Source organism: Delphinus delphis, chromosome 19, assembly GCF_949987515.2.
Source record: "Delphinus delphis chromosome 19, mDelDel1.2, whole genome shotgun sequence".
In the NCBI taxonomy this organism is placed as follows: Eukaryota; Metazoa; Chordata; class Mammalia; order Artiodactyla; family Delphinidae; genus Delphinus; species Delphinus delphis.
The window spans coordinates 19,557,670-19,583,631 of record NC_082701.1 but is presented as its reverse complement, the minus strand read 5'-3'; the positions used below and the strand labels follow the sequence as shown (position 1 = coordinate 19,583,631).

At 52.8% G+C, this 25,962-nt stretch overlaps 3 protein-coding genes across 10 annotated transcripts; 2 read left to right on the top strand and 1 right to left on the bottom strand.

Annotated features, from left to right (window-relative positions):
* Window positions 1-7,538: 7,538 nt before the first annotated feature.
* On the top strand, window positions 7,539-12,001 carry COASY (Coenzyme A synthase). 2 transcript variants are annotated; one of them, XM_059997661.1, is made up of 10 exons: window positions 7,567-8,251; window positions 8,642-9,349; window positions 9,930-10,144; window positions 10,390-10,521; window positions 10,664-10,853; window positions 10,937-11,001; window positions 11,193-11,277; window positions 11,431-11,528; window positions 11,617-11,763; window positions 11,865-12,001. In XM_059997661.1, exons 2-10 carry the CDS (start codon window positions 8,653-8,655, stop codon window positions 11,922-11,924), a joined length of 1,689 nt encoding a protein of 562 aa, XP_059853644.1. In that variant the 5' UTR covers window positions 7,567-8,251; window positions 8,642-8,652; the 3' UTR covers window positions 11,925-12,001. The 2 variants fall into 2 exon arrangements, with proteins under 2 accessions (XP_059853645.1, XP_059853644.1); XM_059997662.1 differs by lacking the exons at window positions 11,431-11,528; window positions 11,865-12,001 and having other exon boundaries at window positions 7,539-8,251; window positions 11,567-11,672.
* Window positions 12,002-12,379: 378 nt separating this feature from the next.
* On the top strand, window positions 12,380-19,974 carry MLX (MAX dimerization protein MLX). 6 transcript variants are annotated; one of them, XM_059997664.1, is made up of 9 exons: window positions 12,380-12,844; window positions 13,050-13,133; window positions 13,669-13,705; window positions 14,184-14,273; window positions 14,552-14,658; window positions 14,905-15,004; window positions 15,192-15,291; window positions 15,661-15,862; window positions 18,838-19,974. In XM_059997664.1, exons 1-9 carry the CDS (start codon window positions 12,494-12,496, stop codon window positions 18,892-18,894), a joined length of 1,128 nt encoding a protein of 375 aa, XP_059853647.1. In that variant the 5' UTR covers window positions 12,380-12,493; the 3' UTR covers window positions 18,895-19,974. The 6 variants fall into 6 exon arrangements, with proteins under 6 accessions (XP_059853647.1, XP_059853646.1, XP_059853649.1 ...); XM_059997663.1 differs by having other exon boundaries at window positions 13,050-13,295; XM_059997666.1 differs by lacking the exon at window positions 13,050-13,133.
* On the bottom strand, window positions 19,582-24,844 carry PSMC3IP (PSMC3 interacting protein). Of its 2 annotated transcripts, XM_059997670.1 has the most exons (8): window positions 24,722-24,844; window positions 24,533-24,633; window positions 24,254-24,343; window positions 21,325-21,436; window positions 20,690-20,835; window positions 20,516-20,569; window positions 20,335-20,394; window positions 19,582-20,248 (listed from the first exon to the last, which is right to left on the bottom strand). In XM_059997670.1, exons 1-8 carry the CDS (start codon window positions 24,753-24,755, stop codon window positions 20,192-20,194), a joined length of 654 nt encoding a protein of 217 aa, XP_059853653.1. In that variant the 5' UTR covers window positions 24,756-24,844; the 3' UTR covers window positions 19,582-20,191. The 2 variants fall into 2 exon arrangements, with proteins under 2 accessions (XP_059853653.1, XP_059853654.1); XM_059997671.1 differs by lacking the exon at window positions 20,335-20,394.
* Between the last annotated feature and the right edge of the window lie 1,118 nt (window positions 24,845-25,962).

Here is a 25,962-nt window from a genome sequence, read left to right as displayed (position 1 = left end):
AGGCCTGGTTCGCCGCTGTCTCCCGCGCTCTCCTTTGCGGCCCCGGGTTGTGCGGTCTGGGGATGAAAAGGGGCTTTTCACTGCACCGCACCTGTGTGATCACTGGCGCGCGCGACGGGTGGATGATCCGGAAAGAAGGTGTTAGCCCAGGTTATACCTACGGAAACCGAGGTCCAGAAAGGGAAGGAGCTAGTCCAAGGTCACGCCTCAAGTGCGCCTCAGGGCAGGGAGAGTGGTCCCTGGATTCCCGAGGGGTGTCTGCAGCAGTAGGAGTTAGGTGGACTTGGGTGCGGGGACAGTCGGCTTGTGACTTGGCTCCCACGAGTCCTGGGACCTTAGGCAACGTCCTACCCTCTCCGAGTCCATTCTCGTGCCCGCAAAACGGGTATAATACCTATGTCGTGGATTGTGATAAGAATTAATTGAGATAATGCCCAAAAGTGCTGGTATAGAAGTCTTAATAGCAGGCCCTATTATTATTACTACTAGTGGTATTACTATTGTGATTGTGTTCCCATGTGGAAGCCAGATATGTAAGGAAGAAACAAGGCTAAATGAGCCCAAAGGAGACAGCCCCACTTACCCCTCTCCTTGCCCCCTGCCGTTAAGACAACACTCAGCAGGAGAGATCCCCCCTTGCCCAGAAGACAACACTCAGCAGGAGAGATCCCCCCTCGCCCAGAAGCTGCCTCTCACCAGGAGGTCAAGCCGAAGCTCCAGATCTGCCCTGTGGTCCACGTCCTCCTTCCGGAAGCCAGCAAAAGGAGCTGGCGTGGCAGCAGCCACTTAAAGGGCCTGCAGGGTTGCAGAGCCAATCTCCCTCTAACCTCCTCTGAGGTTGGGTGCCGGAGGAGGGGTGGAGATAGAGACTAGGGGAGGAGGTTGCAGGCAGAGGAAAGCAGTAGGGGTGCCGCAGGAGGGGCTTAGTAAAGAACATACATTAGCAGACTCATCAGGTTCACAACACTCTGGGTAATGGCACAGGTGCCTCCTTGCGTGGCAGTGATAATGTCCGAAGCCATCCTATTTTGGAGGACAGCTTTCTCCTTAGAGACCTAAGGGTGGGCTTTGTTGGTTATCATTTAAGGCTTGCTGGATGCAGTTAGTTAGGAAGGGCACCTGTGTGTGCTGTAACATCCCCCAGGCCGATGGAGGGAAACAAGACAGCGGCCAAATGACTGCAACAGTGGAAAACAGAACATGCCCACCTGGCCTTGAGGAGAGGGAGGTGGCAGCCTTAGGCACTTGACCTGGTTGTGCATACCATACACGTTGGCTGGGGAGGCAACACTGTCAGTTGTGAGGATGGGGGCGGGGGCGGGGGCCGCGTGGCGGGATGTGCCAGACCAGACCTTCACCTTCTCCCCTCTTTTTTTTTGGCCACGTGGCTTGCGGAACCTTAATTCCTCAACCAGGGATGGAACCCATGCCCTCAGCAGTCCTAACCACTGGACCACCAGGGAATTCCCACCTTCTCCCCTCTTTTTCCATTCCAAGTGTAGCGTGTTTCAGTAACCAACCCGTCACTGGTTGGGAGCTCCGATGCACGGCCCAGACTCCTTTGGCAGTTGCTCTGGGCATTGTTTAGAACACATAGGTCATGATGTTACTGCATTAACCAAGTCACCATATTTCAAGGGCAATCAGGTATCCTTGGCAATATGCCATCCCATACAGGCTTTACAGTGGCTGTTTTTTCAATGCACCCAATCTGCTGTATCTACTGAAGGGTCAGTTGCTAGGGCTTGTATCCTGGCTAGGGCATCAGCTTCTGATTGCCAGGGGATGTCAGTGCCTTATGAGCCAGGATGTGGAGGACAGTGAGGACTGCCTCAGACTCGCGGATGAACTCAAATGTCTTTTCACACATCTTGTACAAGGGCTGATTTCTTTTTTTTTTTTTAATTTATTTTATTTATTTTTGGCTGCACTGGGTCTTCATTGCTGCGCGTGGGCTTTCTCTAGTTGTGGTGAGCGGGGGCTACTCTTCGTTGCGGTGCACGGGCTCCTCATCGTGGTGGCTTCTCTTGTTGTGGAGCACAGGCTCTAGGCACGTGGGCTTCGGAAGTTGTGGCATGCATGCTCAGTAGTTGTGGCTTGCGGGCTCTAGAGCGCAGACTCAGTAGTTGTGGCGCACGGGGCTTAGTTGCTCCGCAGCCTGTGGAATCTTCCCGGACCAGGGCTTGAACCTGTGTCCCTTGCATTGGTGGGCGGATTCTTAACCACTGCGCCACCAGGGAAGCCCGAGGGCTGTTTTCTGATCAGCCATCTCTCAGCTTCCCTTTGTCCAAGCCATAGGGTTAATCCCTTTAGAACAGTCCAACTGTTCTGAGTTCAGCCCATTGGCTGCTGCAGTTCGTTCCTGTTTCCAGCCAGATGGTGTCAGTGTTGGGCAGAATAGCAACTGCAGTCCATGTAGGTGGGTTGCCCCGACTAGACCCAACTGTATACCAGGCATCAGCGGGGATCCCTGCCCCCACCCCGCCTCTCTACAGGCTGCAGGGGACACCCCAGGTATAGAGGCAGGGGAATTTGGAGGATTACATACTCTTCAGGGCCTAGTAGCACTTGAATTTCTAGAGACAGTGGGCTGGCAGGCAGGGTGCCCCTCTGTTGCAAATGGGCCACTTAGACAACGTGGGGGTTGAGCCATGGCAGAGGTGGGTCCATAGAACATAGTCTCAACCCCGCCCTTGATAGGAAGGGACGTTCTCACCATGATATGCTGTTCTTTCGTGAGAGGCTGTAGCTGGTGGGGTGTTCTGTGTACATTGCAAGGAGCTGTTGCTCTATGAGGGGTACATTGGGGTTTCTGTCCCCGCCCCCCCCAGAGCTGGGACCAAAATCCTAAGGGTGCTCTCTTCTCCTGTTGTCTCTGCCACAGTGTGTTCGGAAGTCACAGACACATCTAACAAACGGTTGCCCTGCTGGGGAGGTGCCCAGAGCTGCGATCAGCTTCACTAGTACTTTTTCCATCTCAAAGGCAGCTTGCTGCCCTGATCCCCAGTTCCACGGGCGCCTTCTCTTCATCAGGCGGCATAAGGGATGGAGGCACTGTGCCAGGTGGGGAGTAAAAGTCCCCCCAAACCCCAAAATCCCTGCAAAGGCTTGCACCTCTTTCTCTTATATATATATTTATTTATTTATTTACTTATTTGTGGCTGCGTTGGGCCTTCGTGGCTGCACGCAGGCTTTCTCTAGTTGTGGTGAGCGGGGGCTACTCTTCGTTGTGGTGCGTGGGCTTCTCATTGTGGTGGCTTCTCCTGTTGTGGAGCATGAGCTCTAGGCACGCAGGCTTCAGTAGTTGTGGCACGTGGGCTCAGCAGTTGTGGCTCGCGGGCTCTAGAGTGCAGGCTCAGTAGTAGTGGCACACGGGCTTAGTTGTTCCGCGGCATGTGGGATCTTCCCGGACCAGGGCTCGAACCCGTGTCCCCTGCATTGGCAGGCGGACTCTTAACCACAGCGCCACCAGGGAAGTCCCGCTTGCACCTCTTTCATATTCTTAGGGGTTGGATAGGCTTGTACCTAATCAATCACAGCTTCTGGGACAATGCACGTCTTACCCCACCAAACAACTCCCCAAAAACTTTACGGGGGTGCCTGTGCCTTGAATTTTCTGAGGGCTCACCACCCATTCTCGTCCTCACAGATATTCCAGCAAAGTCTGCAGAAGGTCCTGCAGCAGAGGCAAGTCTTCACATGTTAACATCATCTCATCAATGTAACAAGCCCATTTTACTGATGTGGGGAAGGAGAATAGGGACAGGTCTTGGGCTACCATCCCATGACATGTGGTGGGGCTGTGCAGGTGGCCTTGAGGAAGCACTTGAAAGGTCCATTGTTGCTCCTCTCGCATGAAGGCAAATTGATGTTGTGACTCGGTGGCCAGGTGTAGACTGAAAAAAGCATTCGCTAAGTCAGGTAGCGCATGGTATGTTCCTAGGATGGCGGCCAAGGTACCGAAGGCGGTGGCACTGTTGGGCACAGACACATGGATGGGGCTTGTTCAGCTCTCCGTAGTCCACGGTTATCCGCCATGAGCCATCTGGCTTTTTCACCAGCCATACCAGGCTGTTGAACGTACTATGGGCAGAACGTACCATTCCCACTCAGTGCAGTTCTGGGATAGTTTCTTCTATTCCCTTAAGCCCCACCCACCCAGGCAATTTATATTGTTTGACAGTTTCCACTCTTCCCGGGGGGTGGCAGGCTTACCGTTCCCAGTTGGTGTTCCCCTCATCACTGGTCTGATTACTCTAACCCAGAGGCAGATTCGCAGACATAGGTTTGCAGAGCTTGACCTTGTAGGATATCAATGCCCACTATGTTCTCTGGTATTAGTGATAAAAACTCTCATATTCTCTCTAGAAAAATGGTACAGATGAACCGGTCTTCAGGGCAGAAATAGAGACACAGATGTAGAGCACAAACATATGGACACCAAGGGGGGAAAGTGGCGGGGGTGTGGTGGTGGTGGGATGAATTGGGAGATTAGGATTGACATATATACACTAATATATATAAAATGGATAACTAGTAAGAACCTGCTGTATAAAAAATAAAATAAAATTCAAAAAACAAATCTCATATTCTAGGGGTGTGGAGGGGCAAGGAGAATGCCCAATTTGCTGTGTGAAAAGGACTTTCCTGACTATAACCATTTGCGCTCTATAACTCAGTGGCGCTGAGGGGGCCAGAAAACTTCTGAGGGTGACCGTGTATTACAGTACATCCGGGGAAATTCCCTGGCGGTCCAGTGGTTAGGACTCGGTGCTTTCACTGCTGTGGCCTGGGTTCAATCCCTGGTCGTGGAACTAATATCCGGCAAGCTGTGCGGCACAGCCAAAAAAAAAAAGGAAGAAAGAAAAAGATATTAGAGTACATCCGGCTCCAGGATCCACCAGAGCTGTACTTTTTTTAAAAAATAAATAAATATTTATTTATTTGGCTGCACCGGGTCTTAGTTGTGGTATGCGGGGTCTAGCTCCCTGACCAGGGATCGAACCTGGGCCCCCTGCATTGGGAGCATGGAGTCTTAATCACTGGACCACAGGGAAGTCGCCAGAGCTGTCACCTTCTGTTTATTTCTGGAAGATCAAGCAGTAGTGAGCTCCACAGGAGGCCTCCGATTGCCTCCAGTGGGCCTCACCTGGAAGCAGTCTTGGCCTGCATCCTATAACCTGGGCACGTGGGAGGCACCCACCTCAAACAGGAGAATCCCTGAGGCCTCTGCTGGAGCGGGCAGGGCGTCAGGGATGGTAGGGCCAAGTGGGCAGTTCTGAAATGTTATGCAGGTTTTAAGGCTTCCCACAGGCCAACCAACACAGCACTGGATGGCCGATGTATCTTTTCAGTTGCGTTCCCAGCAGCAATGAAGTCAAACCACGTTTGTTTCCGGGTTACTTTTACCAAACCCTTTACAGCCCTTCAGGATAGCCTGTTGGCTTTTTGAGCTCCCTCTCTGTCTTGGGTCTTTCCTGCAGGCCAGTATGTAACCGTTCCTGGGATTTGTTGGTTTCCTCTAGATCAGCAATGGATTGCCCAACATCACAAATGTCTTGTCCCACAACTGGGCTCAGCGTGGATATTACTGTCCCATACCAGGTGATGGGGGCAGTCTGGAGTATCTTGGCTTTCATTCCTGCAGTGAATGTGGCCTGATCAGGCCCTTCAAAGATAGGAGCACAGATGGCCTGTCTCACTCCCAACTCCCTAAGCAGTTGTTGCACCTCCTCTATAGATTTCCAGGGTCCCACATGCCCAGGGAAACCCCTCATATTGGGACAAGCCTCCCTGCAGGTTAGAATAATCCAATCTATAAGGGAGTGAGGACCTCGAGCCGCCAAGTCCTATGCAGATGCTTCAGGAGGGCCGGCTGTGTGGTGACGTTGCTCATTTTCTCTGCCTCCTGCCCAGCCAGGGAAATCATCCCCACACCCCCCAGTTCCAGAGCCATACTAACCATGCTTGGATACTTTCCCTGGCCTTTTGCTGGAATTCGGCAGCTGTATCACTAATCTCAGTGGACGTTTATTCTCTCATCGTGAACGTTTCCTGAATGGGGGCTGCCCTGCTGGCTGGGATGGTCATCACCTGGTTTTTGTTTTCTTCTGCATAGGGGTCCTATGGCATGGGGTGTTTCGTGTGTTTTACTGTCAGTCACCACAACACCCCCCCCTTCCCTCTCTTCACTTTCCTGGGGATTCCGCCTCTTAGCATCCAGTCGGGCTTTGTCAAGCGTTTGGACCTTAATCTGAGGCAGCTCTCGAGCTCCTAGCTTTGTAAACCGCACAGTAATGTCTCCAACTTATCATCCCACTCCCCCACCCCGCCTGCCAGCCCCGAAGTGAGCAGAACAGTGGACAATGCACGTCCTTCTCTAACCTCAGCTCTTCTTCCAGCTTTTCAACTTGAGTTTCAGCCTCTAGTTAGGCATCAGTGGCCAGCGACCTGCCCACCCTGCAGACATTCATCTCCCGTCTTAGCCACGGTGCACCCGGCACAGTTCCTCAAACAGGCACGTTAGACCAGCCTGCGTTTCCCAAGATTTCCCATGCAGGTGCCTCTTTCCCAAGGCCCATTTCTTCGGTCTCCTGGCAGGCTTGCCAATGTTGATTTGTAAACTGGCCCCATACACAGAGGGCAAAGAGAGACTGAAGAAAGAGACAGCCACTCCAGATTGGTAGGTGGCAGGTTTAATAAGCAAGGGAACTTACATACGAGGCTTGTCCTGGGCAGTGCTAGAAGAGTAGATCTCTGCACCTGCACACCAGAATCTTCAAGTTTCTACAGAGGCCTTAACTGGGTTCAGTCATGTAATTCATCCAGTTGGTCGCAACAACACATTGCCCTCTCAAGTCTGCGTCCTTGAAACAGCTCCCACTGTGGGAGTCGTGGGCAGACTACATTCCAAGGACACGGGAGGGGTGAGCAGCCTCTGACTGCCTGTGTCCAGCTGGCAACTGGTCAACTGGCAGTCACGTCATCCAGATAACCTCCTCCAACAATGTCTAAGTAGGCATGTGAGACTGTGTGTCCAGATGTTTCAGGGAATTTCCTGACCGTCTTTGCGATTTGCTTCTTCAACTGGTCCTCTCTTTAAAACCCAACTTAAGATGTGTTTGCAAGAATCCTGGTCTCAAGGCCTTTGTGGCACTAAAACTCTTCCATCCTTGACTCCAGGACCAAATGCAGGTTCTGTGGGGCCAGAGGCTTATACGCTTTGGGAGACCTCTTTAGGAATACAAAACCCACAAAATTAAGTATGAAAGTGAGCATTTATTTAGTTTGGGAAAATAAACTACAACACGTTACTGTAGTGGAATCCTGGAGATTGGCTTCCCTCCCTTTTTAGATCGTCCTGAATAGTTTACCCGAAATGTTTCCTGATGGCAACCTGGCTTTGTCCTCCCACGGAGATTTCCAGTTCCAGCCTCTCCAGCACTCATTAGCTTCACGGTAAACCCTCGGCACTAAGTCCCACCCCTCTCCCCCCCACCCCCGCCGCCCCCTTTTCTCCCGTCCATAGGGACCATTCTCTGGCGGCTCTACTGAGCTCACACGCAGAGCTCTCCTCCTCCTCCTCTCCTCTCTCCGTAAAAAACTGTCATATCACTGGTTCTGGGTGATGTGGAGAGCACTGCACGGGAGCCACGACACATGGCCTCTGTCCTTACCTCCCCAGATGTCCCTGGAACACACAGGGCGTCAATTTTTCCATCTGTGAAATGGGGGCTTGTACATTGTCCTGTGACCTCCCACATGAAGATCCTCAGACTGGGAGGGCGCCAGGAGGGCTCTGGGGACGCCGAAACCTCATTCAAGTGCTACCCTACGACCCCCCCACCTCCGCCCCCGCGATTTACGCAGGAAAGCCAGGTGTTAGTTCCGCCTTTGCCGCTGTCTCCTGAGGGACATGGCTGAGCCAACCTCTTCTCTCAGAGTCTGAAGGGCAACCGTGTGAAACGGGCTTTCAAGTCCGCCTTGACCTACTCGACCCAAGTCTCGTGAGGTTGGGTTTTGGAAATAACTTTCCCCGTATCTCCCAAACCCCCGAGCTCGGCTCCTTATCAATGCAGGTGCCCCACCCCATAAGAAATCTCGCGAGAATCCCTCGCCGAACCAAAGTTGAGATGTTTGGCCTTTCTCAGGTTCCGTAGCTCGGAGTCGCAGCACCGGAACTAATGTTAACTGGTCGCGGCTGGGGAATCCTTCGCGGTGGTGCAAGCGGAACCAAGGCCCGGAGGTCTCAGTAAGTAGGACCCGAGCCTGAGCGTCCCCTTTTCGTACTCTCCTCCGATTCCTTGAAGATCCTGGTGTCGCTCAGCAAGAGCGCCCAGGATTTCTGGATCCCCAGCCTTATGACTCAGGGGCTCCTGCCGAGTTTTCCCCTCCCGGGATTTCGATGCAATTCAGCGAATTCACCGCTCCGTCTGAGAAATGATAAAACCGAGATTTAGAGCACAGCCCCGAGGCGCCGTTTGCCAGGTCCCGTACCCTCCCCCGGGTTCCTCTCGATCCGCACTGGGAACGCCATCCCTGCTCCAGGTCTCCCTCTCTTGGGTCCGAGTCCTCCTACAGTCTTCGGCCTCAGACACATACCACTCAGTAACCTTCGCCTCGTCTCCCTGACTGTCCGCAGGCCTGGGCAGCATGGCCGTATTCCGGTCGGGCCTCCTGGTGTTGACAACGCCGCTGACCTCCCTGGCCCCTCGCCTGGCCCCCATTCTGACCTCGGCGGCCCGGCTCGTGAATCACACGCTCTATGTACACCTGCAACCGGGCATGTGCCTGGGCGGCCCGGCTCAGCCCCAGTCCAGCCCCGTGCAGGCCACGTTTGAAGTTATCGATTTCATCACGCACCTCTACGCTGGCGCCGACGTCCACAGGCACCTGGACGTTAGAATTCTGCTGACCAATATCCGAACCAAGAGCTTTCTCCCTCCCCTGACCGGCTCAGTCCAGAACCTGGCCCACCCGCCGGAAGTGGTGCTGACCGACTTCCAGACCCTGGATGGAAGCCAGTACAACCCAGCCAAGCAACAGCTCGAGCGTTATGCTACCAGTTGTTACAGCTGTTGTCCGCAACTGTCTTCGGTGCTCCTATACCCCGATTATGGGCCTGGAGTTCTGCCCGTGGGGTCCCTGGACGTCCCCTTACCCTCCACCATCAGCCCAGCCTCCCCCGTGGGCAGGTCTGCCAAGCAGCCAGTGCGTGGCCACCAGCGAGGTGCTGTGGGTGGCACGTTTGACCGCCTGCACAATGCCCACAAGGTGTTGCTCAGCGTCGCGTGTCTCCTGGCTCAGGAGCAGCTTGTGGTGGGAGTAGCAGACAAAGACCTGTTGAAGAGTGAGTGAGAGAGACCGAGTTAGGGCAGTCTTACCCTCCCCACAGGCCAAGATTGAGGAAGGGTGGGGCCATCCGTTACTTCCCACCACTCCCAAATGTCACAGTGCCTGGCACTCAGTTTGCACGGAGGGAATTTTGTTAAATGAATAAATGCAGCTTTCTAGGTGTGTGGTCCAGTCACCATTCAATCAGGATCCCCCAAATGTGTAGCCAAGGAACCTGCACTTTTAAACAAATTCTCCAGGTGATGAATCCTAAAGTTTGAGTCCCAGGGAATAAATGGATGAGTAAGTTGCAGGTAGCAGTGCCACAGGCGGTCAGAGGAGCCTCTCGGAATTCTCTGGCTCTTGGAATTCTCCATCTGACTCTGGTGCCTTCTGGCACTGCTAGTTCTCTGCACACGTGCCAGCCCTTGTAGCTCTATTGTGCTTGCCTGCTGCCTCCTCATAGCTCCCCCGTACAGACCACTGCCCAGCTCCCCTCTGGAGATAGGATGCTTAGGGACGCTCTCCCCTAAACTGGCCCACACTCTTCCTCCCCAGTAAAAAGATCTCACTGTTCTTCTGGGCTCCTTCCCCAGGCAAGTTGCTCCCTGAGCTGCTCCAACCCTACGCAGAACGCGTGGAACATCTGAGTGAGTTCCTGGTGGACATCAAGCCCTCCTTGACTTTTGATATCATCCCCCTGCTGGACCCCTATGGGCCCGCTGGCTCTGACCCCTCTCTGGAGTTCCTGGTGGTCAGCGAGGAGACCTATCGTGGGGGGATGGCCGTCAACCGCTTCCGCCTTGAGAATGTAACCCCTGAGGGAGACTGGCAGAGGGAGTGGATGGGGATGGGGAAGGCCACTGGGGGCTGTTGGAAGTACATGACCCCAGAGGAGGGAAGAGAGGGCTCAAGGTGGTGGGAAGAGGCAAGGAGGAACTTCCCAGCTTGCCCTCCGAGGCAAGCCCTACCTCTGGGTAGGCGGGGGAGGATAAGGCGATAGATTTGTCCTCATCTCACCCCTCCTTCTCTCTCCTCACTCTTCCTTTGCCTCAGGACCTGGAGGAGCTCACCTTGTACCAGATCCAGCTGCTGAAGGACCTAAACCACAAGGAAAACGAAGAGGACAAAGTCAGCTCCTCCAGCTTCCGCCAACAAATGCTGGGAAACCTGCTCCGGCCTCCACATGTAAGCCTAACCCACCTGCCTCCCACCCCTTCCCCTGCATGGGTGGGCTGGGAATGCTGGAGAGGAGAGACTGAAGGGTTCAGCCTCAAACCTGAGTCTGGGGACCCTAGTAACTGTGGGGTTCCCTCTTATCTACCCATAGAAGAGGCCAGAGCTCCCCCCAGGTTTCTACGTGATTGGGCTGACGGGCATCAGTGGCTCTGGGAAGAGCTCAGTAGCTCAGCGGCTGAAGGGCCTGGGGGCATATGTTATCGACAGTGACCACCTGGGCCACCGGGCCTATGCCCCGGGCGGTCCTGCCTACCAGCCTGTTGTGAAAGCCTTTGGAACAGGTAATAACTGGGGAGGGCTGGAGGTGGCCTGAAGTGAGGAGATGGCTGGCCTCCTTGCCCAATCTTCTGTCTCTGTCATCCAGATATTCTCCATAAAGATGGCATTATCAACAGGAAGGTCCTAGGCAGCCGGGTGTTTGGGAACAAGGTAAACACACACCTCTCCAAGGGCTCTGCAGCTGCTGCTAGACCCAGAGGTTGGGACCCAGTGGACCTCTCTGGTCTGGCCCAGAATGCCAGTTTCCACTCAACTGTTCCCAACTGCCTCCTCCCTCGGGCTGGCTCCATCTCATCCGGGGGAGGGTAAACTCTGCCCACCCCTTCCATTCCCTTTCTCAGAAGCAGCTGAAGATACTCACGGACATTATGTGGCCAGTTATCGCAAAGCTGGCCAGAGAGGAAATGGAGCGGGCTATGGCTGAGGGTGAGTGAGCAGCCCAAGGGAACAGCTAAGCAGAAGCTCCCTCGGGAGCGTTCCCACCCTAAATCAGACCATCCACTTTCCCTGGGACTGTGTTTCCTTGGCTCTCTGACTGGTAGAAGGTGGCTGCTGGCAGTGACTGGGGTCTCCCCACAGGAAAGCAGGTGTGCGTCATTGATGCCGCCATGCTGCTCGAAGCAGGCTGGCAGAACATGGTCCATGAGGTGTGGACCGTTGTCATCCCTGAGACTGAGGTATCTGGATCCCACCCCCCACTCTATCCCCACTGTAGCCCGCATCCTGCTCTAAACCGGTGGGCTGATGAATGCCTTGTCTGCCCAGGCTGTACGACGCATTGTGGAGAGGGACGGCCTGAGTGAGGCTGCGGCCCAAAGCCGGCTGCAGAGCCAGATGAGTGGGCAGCAGCTTGTGGACCAGAGCCACGTGGTGCTGAGCACCTTGTGGGAGCCACACGTCACCCAGCACCAGGTTGGTGCCCAGGGAAAGGCTGGGTTGTGGGGAGGGAGTCTCTGGTGGATGCTTGTATGACCCTGTCCTCTTTTCTTCCCAACATTCTGGCCTGTCCAAAGGTGGAGAAAGCCTGGGCCCTCCTGCAGAAGCGCATCTCCAAGGCACCATCAGGCCCATGACTGACAATGAGTTCTCTGTGGGGCCAAACTGACCCCTGGAGCTGACAAGAGATCCAGTGATGATGGCGAATTGGGGCCTTGAAGCTCACCGTAGCTGGGGCCTAGAGGGCTCTGTGCTAAGCTGGGCGGGGCCTGGCTGGGCCTGCTGGACACAGGAAGCCTACCCAGCTTGCCAGTGTTTGGCCAACACTGAGAATGTGGCTCTTGGGGGAGCAGGCCCCCTAGCGTTGTTCCGTCCTTGCTTTTGCCCACAGGCCTGTGGCACCCGTGGTGGGCTGGAGCCAGGGCAAACACTGAAGCTTGTTGCAGAATTAAAGGTGAACGTTGCTAGGTGCTGCCTGTATGGCGCTTACTTCCTGCTCCAGTGCCTTTGGGTATCTTTGCGACACTTTAGCCACAAGTGCAGGGCCCAGGCCCGAGCTGTAAGCCAGGAATGCAGTGGTTAAGAGCATGGCTTTTGAAGCTAGCCAGACTGAGGCCAGTCTTGGCCCTATCACTGACTAGCTGTGTGCTTTTGGATACGTTTTGGACTTTGTAGTTACCTCAGTTTGCGTAGCTTACAAAGTAGCATGACTTGGCCAACAGGCTCTTTGAAAGCGTCAATTCCACAACTATCCTGCCAGACTTGGGCTGGGCGTTGCAGGAACATCCTACAAGCCACGCGGGGCCTCTGGCCTCACAGAGGTTGCACCCCGGAGGGGTCGGACGAGGTGGCCAAGACTGCAGGTCCGGGAAACTCGTCCCGGTCCTCGGAAGCTGGCTGGCCTCGGCAGTGCGAGTGCGCGCAACTCTCTGCGACACTGCGTACAAGCCTTTTGCGGGGAGCCCGTTTCACCGAATGTGCTTCATGTCGCGGCGGCTGGGACGCCTGCCCTGAGGAAGAGCAGGGACGGGCGAGTAGGACGGCCCCAAGACCGCCGGTATCAGCCCCGACACCAAGCCGGACTCCAGCACTCCACCGGCCGCAGCGGGGGGGGGGGGGGGGGAGGGGGGCGGGGGGAGGGGGGCGGGGCGGGCGTCTTCCGGGTCGCGCATGCGCAGCCTCCTCGCCCCGCCCCCCGCCTCTGGGCCGCGGGTTGGTGGGTTTGGGTCACGTGGGCGCGCATCGCCGCTTCCTCGCCGCAGGGGGCCAGCCCGCGGGCAGGTTTCCGGTTCGGTGGGTCGGAGATGACGGAGCCGGGCGCCTCTCCGGAGGACCCCTGGGTCAAGGCAAGCCCCGTGGGCGCGCACGCCGGCGAGGGGAGGGCGGGTCGGGCTCGTGCACGTAGGGGGTCCGGAAGACGAGGGGACTCCCTGAAGTCCCCAGAGCTACTCCCGCTCTCCGGGCCCCGGGGCTGCAGAGAAGACAGCTCTCACCCCGCGTGTGCCAAGGTGGGAAGACAACTGAGGCGTGTGCGCGCGGGTGTGAGGGGACGGGGTTGGAGGGCTGGGGGTGTGGAGTGGGCGGACGGGGTCCTGCCGAGGGGTGGCGCTCCCGCGGCCTAGCCACTCTTGGCTCTGGGGGAATCCTGCGGCTGCCCGCGCACCCCAGGGGTGTGTGTGTGTGTCACTCTTGGCTCTGGGGGAATCCTGCGGCTGCCCGCGCACCCCAGGGGTGTGTGTGTGTGTCACTCTTGGCTCTGGGGGAATCCTGCGGCTGCCCGCGCACCCCAGGGGTGTGTGTGTGTGTGTGTGTGTGTGTGTGTTTGTACACGCGCGCAGGGGCGGAGGTCTGAACGGGCTTCTCCCTTGCTTGGTGCCGCAGGTCGAGTATGCGTACAGCGACAACAGCCTGGACCCCGGTGAGTGCGTCCCCCACCGTCTGCAGCTGTGGAGGAACACTCCCATTTCAGCCCTATAGATTTAAGTGGCCTTGCTAGCCACACCTGAGCACAGTCCACTGCCCTTGAGCTGAGCGGGCCTGAGCAGCGAGGGAGGAGGAGCTGGAGGACAGGGGCAGGAAGCATCCAAGGGTGACACCTAGTTCCCTATGTCCTGGAGCAGAGACGTGATGGAAGTAGTGACAGTTGGTCACGCACCATCATCACGCCCCGATGCCACTTTGTGAGCCAGGAGGTATCACTACAGGCCTGTGGAGCAGAGTAGACACTAGAGACAGGAGCACTGCGAAATGGCACGACAGGAAGTAGGTGGCCCAGTATGGCTGGCTTTTGGGTTGAAGGGGAGAGGTCAGTATTTAAGGCCCAGGAAGCCATTATGCTCCTAGCAGGGCCCCTCCCTCTATCCTACCCCTTAGTGATTGGGGCCTCTCTTTTCCAGGGCTTTTTGTAGAAAGCACCCGCAAGGGGAGTGTAGTGTCCAGAGCTAATAGCATCGGTTCCACCAGTGCCTCTTCTGTCCCCAACACAGGTAGGCAGCAACGTCCCCCCCACTCGGGGGAACCAGATATGCCTTCATTTTAGTATCTTTCCTAGACAGGGCAGCTCCAGCCATCCACGTGGAGGCGCTGGAACCCTAGTGCTAGAAGCAGGGTATTGCCATCTCTCACCTCATCTGGGATATTAGGTTCTTGTATCTATCTGCCATCTCTGGGTACCAGGTTCTTCTTCCCAGCTGGGGAAAAGTGGGCTAGATGGGCCCCACTGGGCCCCAGAATGACCTCTTCCTGCCCCCAACTCTGAGCGTAGATGACGAGGACAGCGATTACCACCAGGAATCCTACAAGGAGTCTTACAAGGACCGGCGGCGGCGAGCACACACTCAGGCTGAGCAGAAGAGGAGGGATGCCATCAAGGTGACTGGGGATGCCTGGACCTCAGCCAGCGCAGGAGGGCGCTGCACACTTCAGATCCACTCTGCCTCGACCCCGTCAGGCAGTCCCAAGCAGGCTTGGGGGCAGCTAGTCTAGGCCCTGGACATGAACTTCTCCCTCCTTCCCACTCCCTTTGAGTGAGTGAGCATGGAACTTGGTATCATGGAAGAAAAACTTTGTGCTCATTTGCCTTAACCCCGGAACCCATGTCCCCTGCTGTCTCCACAGAGAGGCTATGATGACCTGCAGACCATCGTTCCCACCTGTCAGCAGCAGGACTTCTCCATTGGCTCCCAAAAGCTCAGCAAGGCCATCGTTCTGCAGAAAAGTATGGCCAGGAGAGCACTGGAGGGCTTGGAGCCAAGGGGGCTGTGAAGGCTAGCGCCTCAGAGCCGCTTTTGGCCTGGCCCTGGTGGGGTGGTTGTAACAGGAGAGGTGGGGTCTGGGGGAAGGGGAGACACAATCAGCTTGGTCCTTCTGGTTGTGCCCACCCCCTCTTCCCTCCCCCACTCCAGCCATTGACTACATCCAGTTTTTGCACAAGGAGAAGAAAAAGCAGGAGGAGGAGGTATCCACGCTACGCAAGGACGTCATGGCCCTAAAGATCATGAAAGTGTAAGGGGGGTGCTGGGCTGGGGGAACCAGGGCTTCTGGTTCTGAGGGGACTCTGAGGCCCCTTCAGTTCACGCCCTTCCCTTTGTTCAAAGGCCACATCAGATAATATTCTCACTCTCTCATGTGGTAGGCAGGACTCTATCCCAGCTGTAGCAGATACTCTGGAAACGCCTGTGGGATTAAAGAAGGGAAGGCTGGAGAGGGTGGGTCACCACTGCTGACCTGGAAGCGGTATCTAGCTGATGTTGAATACCTCCCCAAGGCTCTCTGGGAATCTCCTTCCCAGGGGAGTACGTAGGGTAGCGCTATTCTTCTTCCGGGGCCGGTGGAGCTGCTGCAGCCCCTTAGCCCTGGCCTGTTCGCTCTCAGGAACTACGAGCAGATTGTGAAGGCACACCAGGACAACCCCCACGAGGGGGAGGACCAGGTCTCTGACCAGGTGAAGTTCAACGTGTTTCAAGGCATCATGGACTCCCTCTTCCAGTCCTTCAATGCCTCTATCTCCGTGGCAAGCTTCCAGGAGCTGTCGGCCTGTGTCTTCAGCTGGATTGAGGAGCACTGTAAGCCTCAGGTATGGGGCAGCAGTGGACCACGGGGTTGGGGGTCTTCCCTCAGGCACAGTGGCCTAAGCTGTTGTTTGTTCAGAGAGACCGGGTAGCAGGTTTTAGGTTTCTTGAGGATATTTCTACAACTTTCAGTATTCTTGTTTCCCCCTTTGCTTTCTAGCCCAGTTTTTCGTTAAGGTTTCATGTGGCAAGAAGGATTGGAGCACTCACTAATGCAAGGCCTAGCTCTTGGCCTTTGTTTCACCCACATAGTGGCAAGTAATGGCAGCCTCAGGCATTCCTCCTCGGCCGCCCCGCAAGTAAGCCCCGATCACTTGCAGCAGACTTACTTGGGGTTTTTGGAAAGATTCCTGGCCCCCACCCCCAGGCCCACTAAAGTAGCTTTCCATGGGGTTTCTAATTATTATTTGTAATGGAGAGTGTGTTAATGGTTGCACTGAGTCTTCCATTTTTGAGGCCTGGTTGCTTTTTCTGAGGCTTGACTTGTATCTGAGATTCTCACGTTTTTGTTTCCCAACATTTTTTTCAATGTAATTTTTAAAAGTTACACTCCATTTACACTTATTACAAAAAACATTGGCTACATTCCCCATGTTGTACAATACCTCCTTGCAGCCTTACACCCAGTAGTTTGTACCTCCCACTCCCCCACCCCCCACTGGTAACCACTAGTGTGTTCTCTGTATCTGTGAATCTGCTGCTTTTTTGTTATATTGACTAGTTTGTATTTATTTAGATTCCACATATAAGTAATGTTATACACGTATATGTGGAATCTGTCTCTGACTTACTTCACTTAGCATAACGCCCTCCAAGTCCATCCATGCTGCTGCAGATGGCAACATTTCATTTTTCTCTTTGGCTGAGGAGTATTCCATTGTGTGTGCGTGTGTGTGTGTACCACATCTTCTTTATCCATTCATCTTGGTTTTTTGCAGGGTTTTTTTGGTACTTTTAAAAATTTTATTAAAGTACAGTTGATTTACAATGTTGTGTTAATTTCTGCTGTACAGGAAAGTGACTCAGTTATACATACATATAATCTTTTTCATATTCTTTTCCATTATGGTTTCTCACGAGATATTGAATATAGTTCCCTGTGCTCTACAGTGGGACCTTGCTGTTTATGCATCCATCCTATATACAGAAGTTTGCCTCTGCTAATCCCAAACTCCCACTCCTTCCCTTCCCTACCTCCCCCACCCCTGCAGCCTCAAGGCTGTTCTCTGTGTGAGTCTGTTTCTGTTTCGTAGAGATGTTGATTTGTGTCATACTTAGATTCCACATATAAGTGATATCATATGGTATTTGTTTTTCTCTTTCTGATCTACTTTGCTTAGTGTGATAATCTCTAGGTCCATCCATGTTGCTTCAGATGGCGTTATTTCATTCTTTTTTTTAAGGCTGAGTAGTATTACATTGTATATATATGCACATTTTCTTTATCCGTTCACCTGTTGATGGATGCTTAGGTTGCTTCCGTATCTTGGCAGTTGTAAATAATGCTGCTGGAACATTGGGTTGCATATCTTCGAATTAGTGTTTCTATTTTTTTTTGGATATATACCTGGGAGTGGAATTGCTGGATCATATGGTAGCTCTGTTTTTAGTTTTTTGAGAAACCTCCATACTGTTTTCCACAGTGGCTGCAGCAGTTTACATTCCCACCAACAGGGTGCAAGGGTCCCCTTTCCTCCACATTTGTTATTTGTGTTTGATGATCACCATTCTCACAGACGTGAGGTGATATCTCATTGTGGTTTTTTGTTTTTCTGGCTGCGCTGGGTCCATTGCAGCATGCGGGTTCTTCTTCATTGCAGCACATGGGCTCAAGCTCACGGGCTTAGCAGTTATGGCGCTTGGGCTTAGTTGCCCTGTGGCATGTGGGATCTTAGTTCCCCGACCAGATCTTACCCGCGTCCTCTGCATTGGAAGGCGGATTCTTAACCACTGTGCCACCAGGGAAGCTCACCATACTGTTTTGATTACTGTAGCTTTGTGGTATAGTCTGACGCCAGGGAGCATGATACCTCCAGCTCTGTTCTTTCTCAAGATTATTTTGCCTATTCGGGTTCTTTTGTCTTTCCATACAAATTTTAAAATTATTTGTTCTAGTTCTGTGAAAAATGCCATTGGTATTTTGACAGGGACTGCAATGAATCTGTAGATTGCCTCGGGTAGTATGGTCATTGTAACAATATTGATTCTTCCAGTCAAAGAACATGGTATATCTTTCTGTCTGTGTCATCTTCAATTTCTTTCCGTCAGAGTACAAGTCTTTTACCTTCTTAGGTAGGTTTATTTTATTCTTTTTAATGTGATGGTAAATGGGACTGTTTTCTTAATTTTTCTTTGATACTTAAATGCAAGAGATTTCTGTACATTAATTTTATACCCTGCAACTTTACCAAATGCATTGCTGAGCTCTAGTAGTTTTCTGCTGGCATCTTTAGGATTTTCCATGTTTAGTATTGTGTCATCTGCTAACAGTGATATTTTACTTCTTCCTTTCCAATTTGGATTCCTTTTACTTCTTCTCTGATTGCCATGGCTAGGGCTTCCAAAACTATGTTGAATAAAAGTGGTGAAAGTGGGCATCCTTGTCTTGTTTCTGATCTTAGAGGAAATGTTTTCAGCTGAAAGCATGTCCCAACATTTTTATTGTGAAACACTGTAAACATACTGCAGCATTGAGAGAATTTTATAATGAACACTCATATATCCCCCCCCCCCCCCCCCCCGCTCCAAAGTTTACCATTAACGTTTTTTGTATTTGCTTTATCACATAGTAATGCATCTCTCCATCCCTGACTGACTCCTTCCTGTTTTGGGGGCATTTGCAAACTGTAGACATCAGTGCTTCCCAGGTTTTTTGTTTTAACTGTACTCTAAAGAGCACACCTGGTTCAGGCAGGCATCACTGAGCAGCTCTGTGCCCTCCGTGAGCATGATCTCTCTCTTTCTCTGCTGCCCCTACCAGACCCTACGGGAGATTGTGATTGGTGTTCTACATCAATTGAAGAACCAGCTTTACTGACCAGCTCTTGGAACCTGCAGAACAGCCAACAAGAGGCCTTGAGTCTCCTACTTGGCCGTGGAGCCACTGGGCTTATGAGATTGGACTGTGACACTGCACACCAGTCAGCTGCTTTCTCCTCAGTGTTTGGCTCCCCAGCTCCCCCCTCCCCCTCAGCCCCATCTTCAGTGGGGCTGGGGAGGGGGGAAGGTTATTATGAAAGCTTTGATTAATTTATTATACTGACCATAGATCTCAAACCTACCTAGTCTTTCCCCCTCCCCATGGAAGTCCTCGGGATGGGGTCTGCTCTGGGAACCCTAGAAAGCTCCTGGCCTCTCCCTTTGTCTAGGCCTCAGGTTTCTGCTCCCGTTTGGTAACTACCGTTTGCCTGTTCTGGTCTCTCTGGCAACCTTTAGCCTGAGTCTGGCCACTTTGGCAGTAGTTGGATGGGAAGGAAGGAGGAAGGGAAAACGCTCTCACAGCCATGAAGGGTGAAAGGTGGCCTCATGCCTAGGCTAGGGCTGCCTGGTCAGCCCAAGGTGAGGCCAGAGCTTTCTCTGGCCAGCTCAGGGCAGGGCTGCCAGGTTCCTGCCCTTGCCCCCTACTCTGGGTGGTGGAGGGAAGCAACCTCCTCACCCACTCCTGTCCTCTGTGTCCCCACAGGCAGTAGCACTGCACAGCAAAGTCAAATGTGACACAACACTACATATTAAATTTTTTAATTTTTCTAAACACCAACAATGCAATTTTGCTGAAGTTACAATTTTGGAAAACTGGTCTCAAGACCACTCCCAGGCTTTCTGTCAAGTGTATCTGGGTCTCCACCACCTCAGTGCTGCCTGAATTTCTCCCAGGACTTAGGGTGGGGTGAAGGTGGGTAGAGAAGATTTTCTAAAGGTCTCCTGGAGTGTAGAGCCCAGGAGAGTCCTGGGTGAGGCCCTGGGCTCCTTGAATGCTGTGCATAGTAGCCTCTCCCTGCCCTTGTCCCCCAAGCTCTCTTTTGCCTTCCTCAGGTTTGATATCTGGGAGGTTTGATTATCCAGAGGAAATTAAATATTTTTATATCAAATTATATTACAATAAATATTGCCAAATGCCTTCCTTTTGCATTGTTCTCCATCTAACTAACTGTTAAGTTCAGGCAGTCAAAATGTGGATGACGAAATGAGTGAAACCATCCTCTCTGGGCCACCAGTGCTCCACCCAGTACTTTGGTGTGTGCCCAAAAGCGGACAGCAGCAGGAACAACAAAAAAGCTGACCTAAACAAGGCAGCCAGTCCAGGACATCTGTGTTCCCAGGCCTGCCGGAGGGCCTCAGGGATCTGGGAGCTTGAGGTTGTAATCTTCATCTGTCTCTATCCCAACTTCCTCCTGCGGTGGAGGGGCAGCAAGACAAGTGAATGAGACCTCCCTGGACGCAGGCCCCAGGGGAGCAAGGAAGGGATAACACCACTTACAAAAAACTGCTTCTTGCTCTTGGGGTATCCTTCAAGGATTGCATCAGACAGCTCTGTTGCCTGACAAGAAACAAAACCGCCCCCTTTCAGATGGGCAGTACTCGGCTTGCCTGAGGGGTCCATGATACCCCCCCGGTGGCTGCCGCTGTCCAGGGCCTGCCTAGAGTTCCCCCGCACTTACCATCCTCTTGCGCTTCCTCCACTCCTTGCAGTACCTCTGCCTCTCTCTGTACACCTAGACAGGGAAACAGGTTCCTCTGACCCCCTCAGCCCCACAGCAGCCGCTGGGGTCGACCCTCCTCACTTTGAACCTGCACAGGCAGCCCTCCCTGCTCCCCACCCCCTCCCCACCCACCTGCTCTTTCTCTTCTGGAGTCACGTGGTTGGTGGCCGCTTTGATGTTCTTCAGTCTCTCTGTGTAGCCAGCACATTCCTTCTTTAACTCCTGGATCTCTTTCTGCATCTCCGCTGTGGTCAGGGCACTAGCTAACTCCTTCAGCTCTAAAACCACATCCCCCGGAGAGGTCACTGGCTACCCTGAGGTAGGAGACCAGGCCTCCACCTTGCTCTGGGCTCTATACACAGGGTCCAGAATGGGTCCCATATTCTGGAAATCCTCACGAGAGATTAAGGCTTACAGAATTGTCGGTTTATTCTAGTTTTCTTTCCTTCCCCATCTACAAATAGTTGAGGGGAATGAGTCTGAGTAGACTGTTAGCTGTAGTCAGTTAAAGTAGCAGAGTAAAGGGAAGTGTGGGAACCGTATACTGGTACTCACAGCAGGGAAGGCAAATGCCTGACTTGCCCACTTGTCTTCAAAAGCCATTAGTTGTTAGACATTGATTTTAAGGTAATGCTTATGACAGCCCAGCAAAGGGATCTTTGCTGCAAGAAGACAACACTGCAGTCAACAAACCCTTCACTTGGTAATTCCTGACCTCGGACTGACCCTGACACTAGGGGTTCCTTCTGGGGGTTGCCCAGTCCTACCAGCCTCCATGTGGCGGCAGCCCTGCTGCAAGCTCTGCACCTTAGCAGTGAGGGCCACGATTTTGGCATCCAGGACTTGGAGGTCAGCATCACTGGCCGTGTCAAATTGTTCCTGCCAGAGACAAAAGGAAAAACAGAAGCAGGCTGATGGGAGAAGCAAGAAGGGAACCCACGTTTGGGAAGGCCACGTTCATACACACTCGCGAACCTGGGCCTGGGAAGATAGTGAGAGGGTACTTTCGAGCAGTCAGTTCAGTACCAGTCCACTCAAAAAGCTGTAAAAGAACAAGTTGAAACCTGATACTCGTCCTCAAGGGGTTTTGAGGTGCAGGATACTGAACAACAGGACAGAAATATCTTTCAGGTTACCGGCAAAACCACTCACTGGGCTGAAGGAGTAAAGGAACATTCTTCTCAAGGTGATGATACCTAATTATGGGTTTCCACAATAGGAAGAATCTGGACAGGTGAAGAGGCATGGTGGGAGGTATTTAGATAAAGGATACCAGTGAAGTCTGAGGAACCTCTCGCGTGAGACCAGCAGCTAGAAAAGGCCTGTGCTGGGGCTCAGTGGGGTCTTGTCAGTGGTGATGGGAAGCAGAATGGAAAGGATGGGAATACCAGCCCAGGCAGTTTGGACTCTACATTCAGGTGAGGTAAACCATTAGGGCAGGAGGCAGCAAACTACAGCCTGCAGGCCAAATCCTGCCAAATGCATGTTTTTGAAAAAAACTTATGGAAACGTAGCCACATCCACTTGCTTACATATTGTCCATGGCTGGTTTTGCTGTACGGTGGCAGACTTGAGTACTAGTGACAGTTGTGTAACTGGGACAAGAGACCATCTAACCTGCAAAGCATAAAAATATTAACTGGCCCTTTACAGAAAAAAAAAAAAAAATCTGCCAACTTCTTTAAGGGATCGTCAATAGAGCAGTAATATAATGAAATCTATTTTGGGATAATCAGCCTTGATGGTGGATGTTAAATCCTGTGGGGTTACTGAGTAAAGGAAGACGAGAAATGGGGTCTGCCCCAGAACAGCTTCAGTTTTGTGAGGGAGACAAGTGAAAAGACAATTACAATAGAGTGTGCCTCAAAAGAGGTAAGTGCCCGAAGAAGGCAGTTAGCTCATAGCATTCAGGGAAGGTTTCTGGAGGTGATGCCCTGTGTGAAATCCTAAGGGATGAGTAAGAGTTAGCCGGGCAAAGAGAAAGAAGGGACTCAAAAACTCTGAGCAGAGGAAGGACAATGAGCAAAGGCCACAGGAGTAAAACACATCTAAATGGTCTAGTATTGATGAATGGAGAAATAACAGGGACAGGAGAGGCTAGAGGCAGGCTGGGGCCAGGTCTCCAAGTGCCTTTTATCTGTTCTAGGGAGCACTAGAGTTTTCAGTAGGGAAACGGCATGACTAGATTTGTACGTACATAGATTATTCTGGCTGCAATGTTTAAGATATGTTTAAGGAGGCCAGGAGTTAGAAGGATATTGCAGTAGCACCTAAACTGCACCTAAACTAGAGCACCTAAACTAGAGCAGTGGTGGCAGCTGGAAAAGGAGAGGATGGATTCAAGAAGAGGAAAACAACTGGACTTGATGGCTGACTAGGCATGTGAAATAAGGGAAGTTAAGAATGATTCCCCGGGACTTCCCTGGTGGCGCAGTGGTTAAGAATCTGCCTAACAATGCAGGGGACACAGGTTTGATCCCTGGTCCAGGAAGATCCCACGTGCCACAACTACTGAGCCTACGTGCTGCAACTACTTAAGTCCACGCACCTAGAGCCTGTGCTCCGCAACAAGAGAAGCCACCGCAATGAGAAGCCCACACACCGAAACGAAGAGTAGCCCCCACTCGCCGCAACTAGAGAAAGCCTGCACGCAGCAACGAAGACCCAATGCAGAAATAAATAAACGAATGAATGAATGACTCCAGGAACATCCCTGGTGGTCCAGTGGTTAAGAATCCTCCTTCCCATGGACATATATACACTACCAAACGTAAGGTAGATAGCTAGTGGGAAGCAGCCGCATAGCACAGGGAGATCAGCTCGGTGCTTTGTGACCCCCTGGAGGGGTGGGATAGGGAGGGTAGGAGGGAGGGAGATGCAAGAGGGAAGAGATATGGGAACATATGTATAACTGATTCACTTTGTTATAAGGCAGAAACTAACACACCATTGTAAAGCAATTATACCCCAATAAAGGTTAAAAAAAAAAAAGAATAAAATATACTTATTTTCTTCAAAAAAAAAAAAAGAATCTGCCTTCCAATGCAGGGGACGGGGGTTCGATCCCTGGTCAGGGAACTAAGATCCCACGTGCGGGTGGGCGGGGGGCAATTAAGCCCCCCCACCGCAACTAAGACGCAATGCAGCCAAAATAAACAAATAATAATAAAAAAGAATGACTCCCCGGTCTCTGGCCTGGGTGAAGAGTGATTCCATTAAGGGAGAAGAATACAAGAGGAGCCAGTTTAGGGGAGAGATGAGGCATTCTACTTTGGCAATATTGATTCTGAACGGCCTGAAAAGCATCCAGGTGAGGGGGGTCTGGGCTGGAGATACAAAGTTAATGTCACATGTGTTTACGGAAGGGGGTGGAGACAGAAGGAAAATAATTTGGAAGACGGTGGTTCTCATCTAGATGATTGGGAATAAGAACTTCCAAGGATAAATGGATCTCGATAGCAACAACTCAGGATCTTCTGTCCTCTATCATATTTCAAGTCTGGAAATCTCGTGAAGTTTGGATGACAGCAAAGGGGGTCCATACTTTGACTTAAAGGCTGGCTGGGACCCTTTTATGGGCCTAAGACCGGTGAATTTCACAGGATGCTTCAATTCTCCCAAAGAGAGTTCATACCAGGGACTGATTCACCTAATGCCGGACTCTCACACACGTGCTAATCTGCACGTTTCCCTCACCTGGTCAGCAAAGTATATTTTCTGCTTGCCGTACATCTTCTCTTTGATCTTGCCTTGTTGGGCCAGCTGGTCCAGCGCCTTCACCACCGCCTGGCAGAGGGGAGGGGGCGGAGAAGTCGGGGGAGTGACTTCGGGCCGGGCTGGGGAATGTCACCAATGAGGCGGGAAGCGCCCGAAGAGCCTTAGGAAGCCCAAGGCTAGAATGGCAGCCTCGGGAGGGGAGGAATCCAGGCTGATTCAAGGGGTCCCAGGGGAGGAATCCCAGGAGAGGGTCCTCACCGCCTTGCCCAGTCCGTGTTCCCGCTGCAGGTTCCCGAACACGTCCTGGGCGCTGTAGGGCCGGTTCTGCTCCTGTAGGTACCTCAGCAGGATCCCGGAGGCTGCGGAGAGAGACGAGGCGGGTAGGGGTTCCCTCAACCGACCCCTGCCCGCCCTTCTCCCAGGTCTCCCGGCGCCCACGGCCCTTACCTCCCGCCACGGCTTCCGCCCGGCCTTTACTCATGTCCTTTACCGCCACAAAACTCCGAAAGCCGGAAGTTGCAGTTGCTCGGGGCAACAGCTCCTTCCGGCGATGAGCCGGGCTGGCCTCAAGTGCTGATTGGCGGAGGGAAGCCTTCGCGAGGGGCGGAGCAGCCCTTCCCGGACACCGTGTTTCAGCTCGGCCGGGAACTCGGGCGCCTACGTCTCGCCGGCCGGGTCCCGGTCTCTGCCGGGTAGGCGGGGCGCGCGCTTCGAACCTCTCACTTACTCCTCTCGGAACCAGGGCTGTAGGGAATCACGCGCTGATGTTTCGGGACCCAGTTCTAGCGGCCGCTGAGCACTCGTGACCTTGAATTGGGCTGAGTATTCGAACGGAAAGAAACCTCAGCATCACCTCCCGCTGGGCAAGCGACTTGCTCAAGGTCACAGGGCTAGTTACCTACGGACGTGTCCCCTCCTACGGCCCAAACCTTTCAGTCGGTTTTTCTCATTTTTTGTAAAACGGCAACAAGAGGTGTTTGCAGGAGGGGAGTTATGAAGACAATAGAAGGGGTAAGCGCCCTGAAAAGAATAACGCTGCCTTAATTTGCCCGTTACCGAGCTTCGCACACAGGGGGCGCTCAGCACATGCTGTGGTTGAAGGTAGGGTTGGGAGGCGCTGCTCTTAAGCCACAATGCTTGTAGAAGTTTCCTCTTGGCCGAGACAATCTTATGGCAACACCTGGCAGGTGCTTTCCACTCCTGCCCACATCGGCCAATGGGACAAAGCCTGAAATAAGTATTTCTAGTTTCTGAGGTCAGCTGAAGGCCAAAGAGCAGCTGTTGAGTTGCAGGTTCAAACAATCCAGGGGGCCATGGTGCTAATGTTTAAAGCTTCTATTACCTAAAATCTCATTAGCCATTGAAACCTGTGCTTGTCTTCACACGTTTAGGGGACAATATTAAGAATTAGAAATGACGGAACTGCAGGCTAGATGCCAGCCGAGAGTGCCGGTTATGCTCACATCCGGGCTCTCCTGGAGAGGGGAAGTAGCCTCCCACCATGGTGATTGTTCCGGCCATCACAGAAGGAAAAACAGGGATGGGCAGGTGGGTCCCTCACACATGGGCTTCCTCTTTTGAGGCTATCACCTCCTCAAATTAATATCATCTCAGATTAACAAGACTTATCAAAGGATAAGGCACCATTCAACATCAGTCTCTTAAAAGATTGTTCTCATACAAGATTT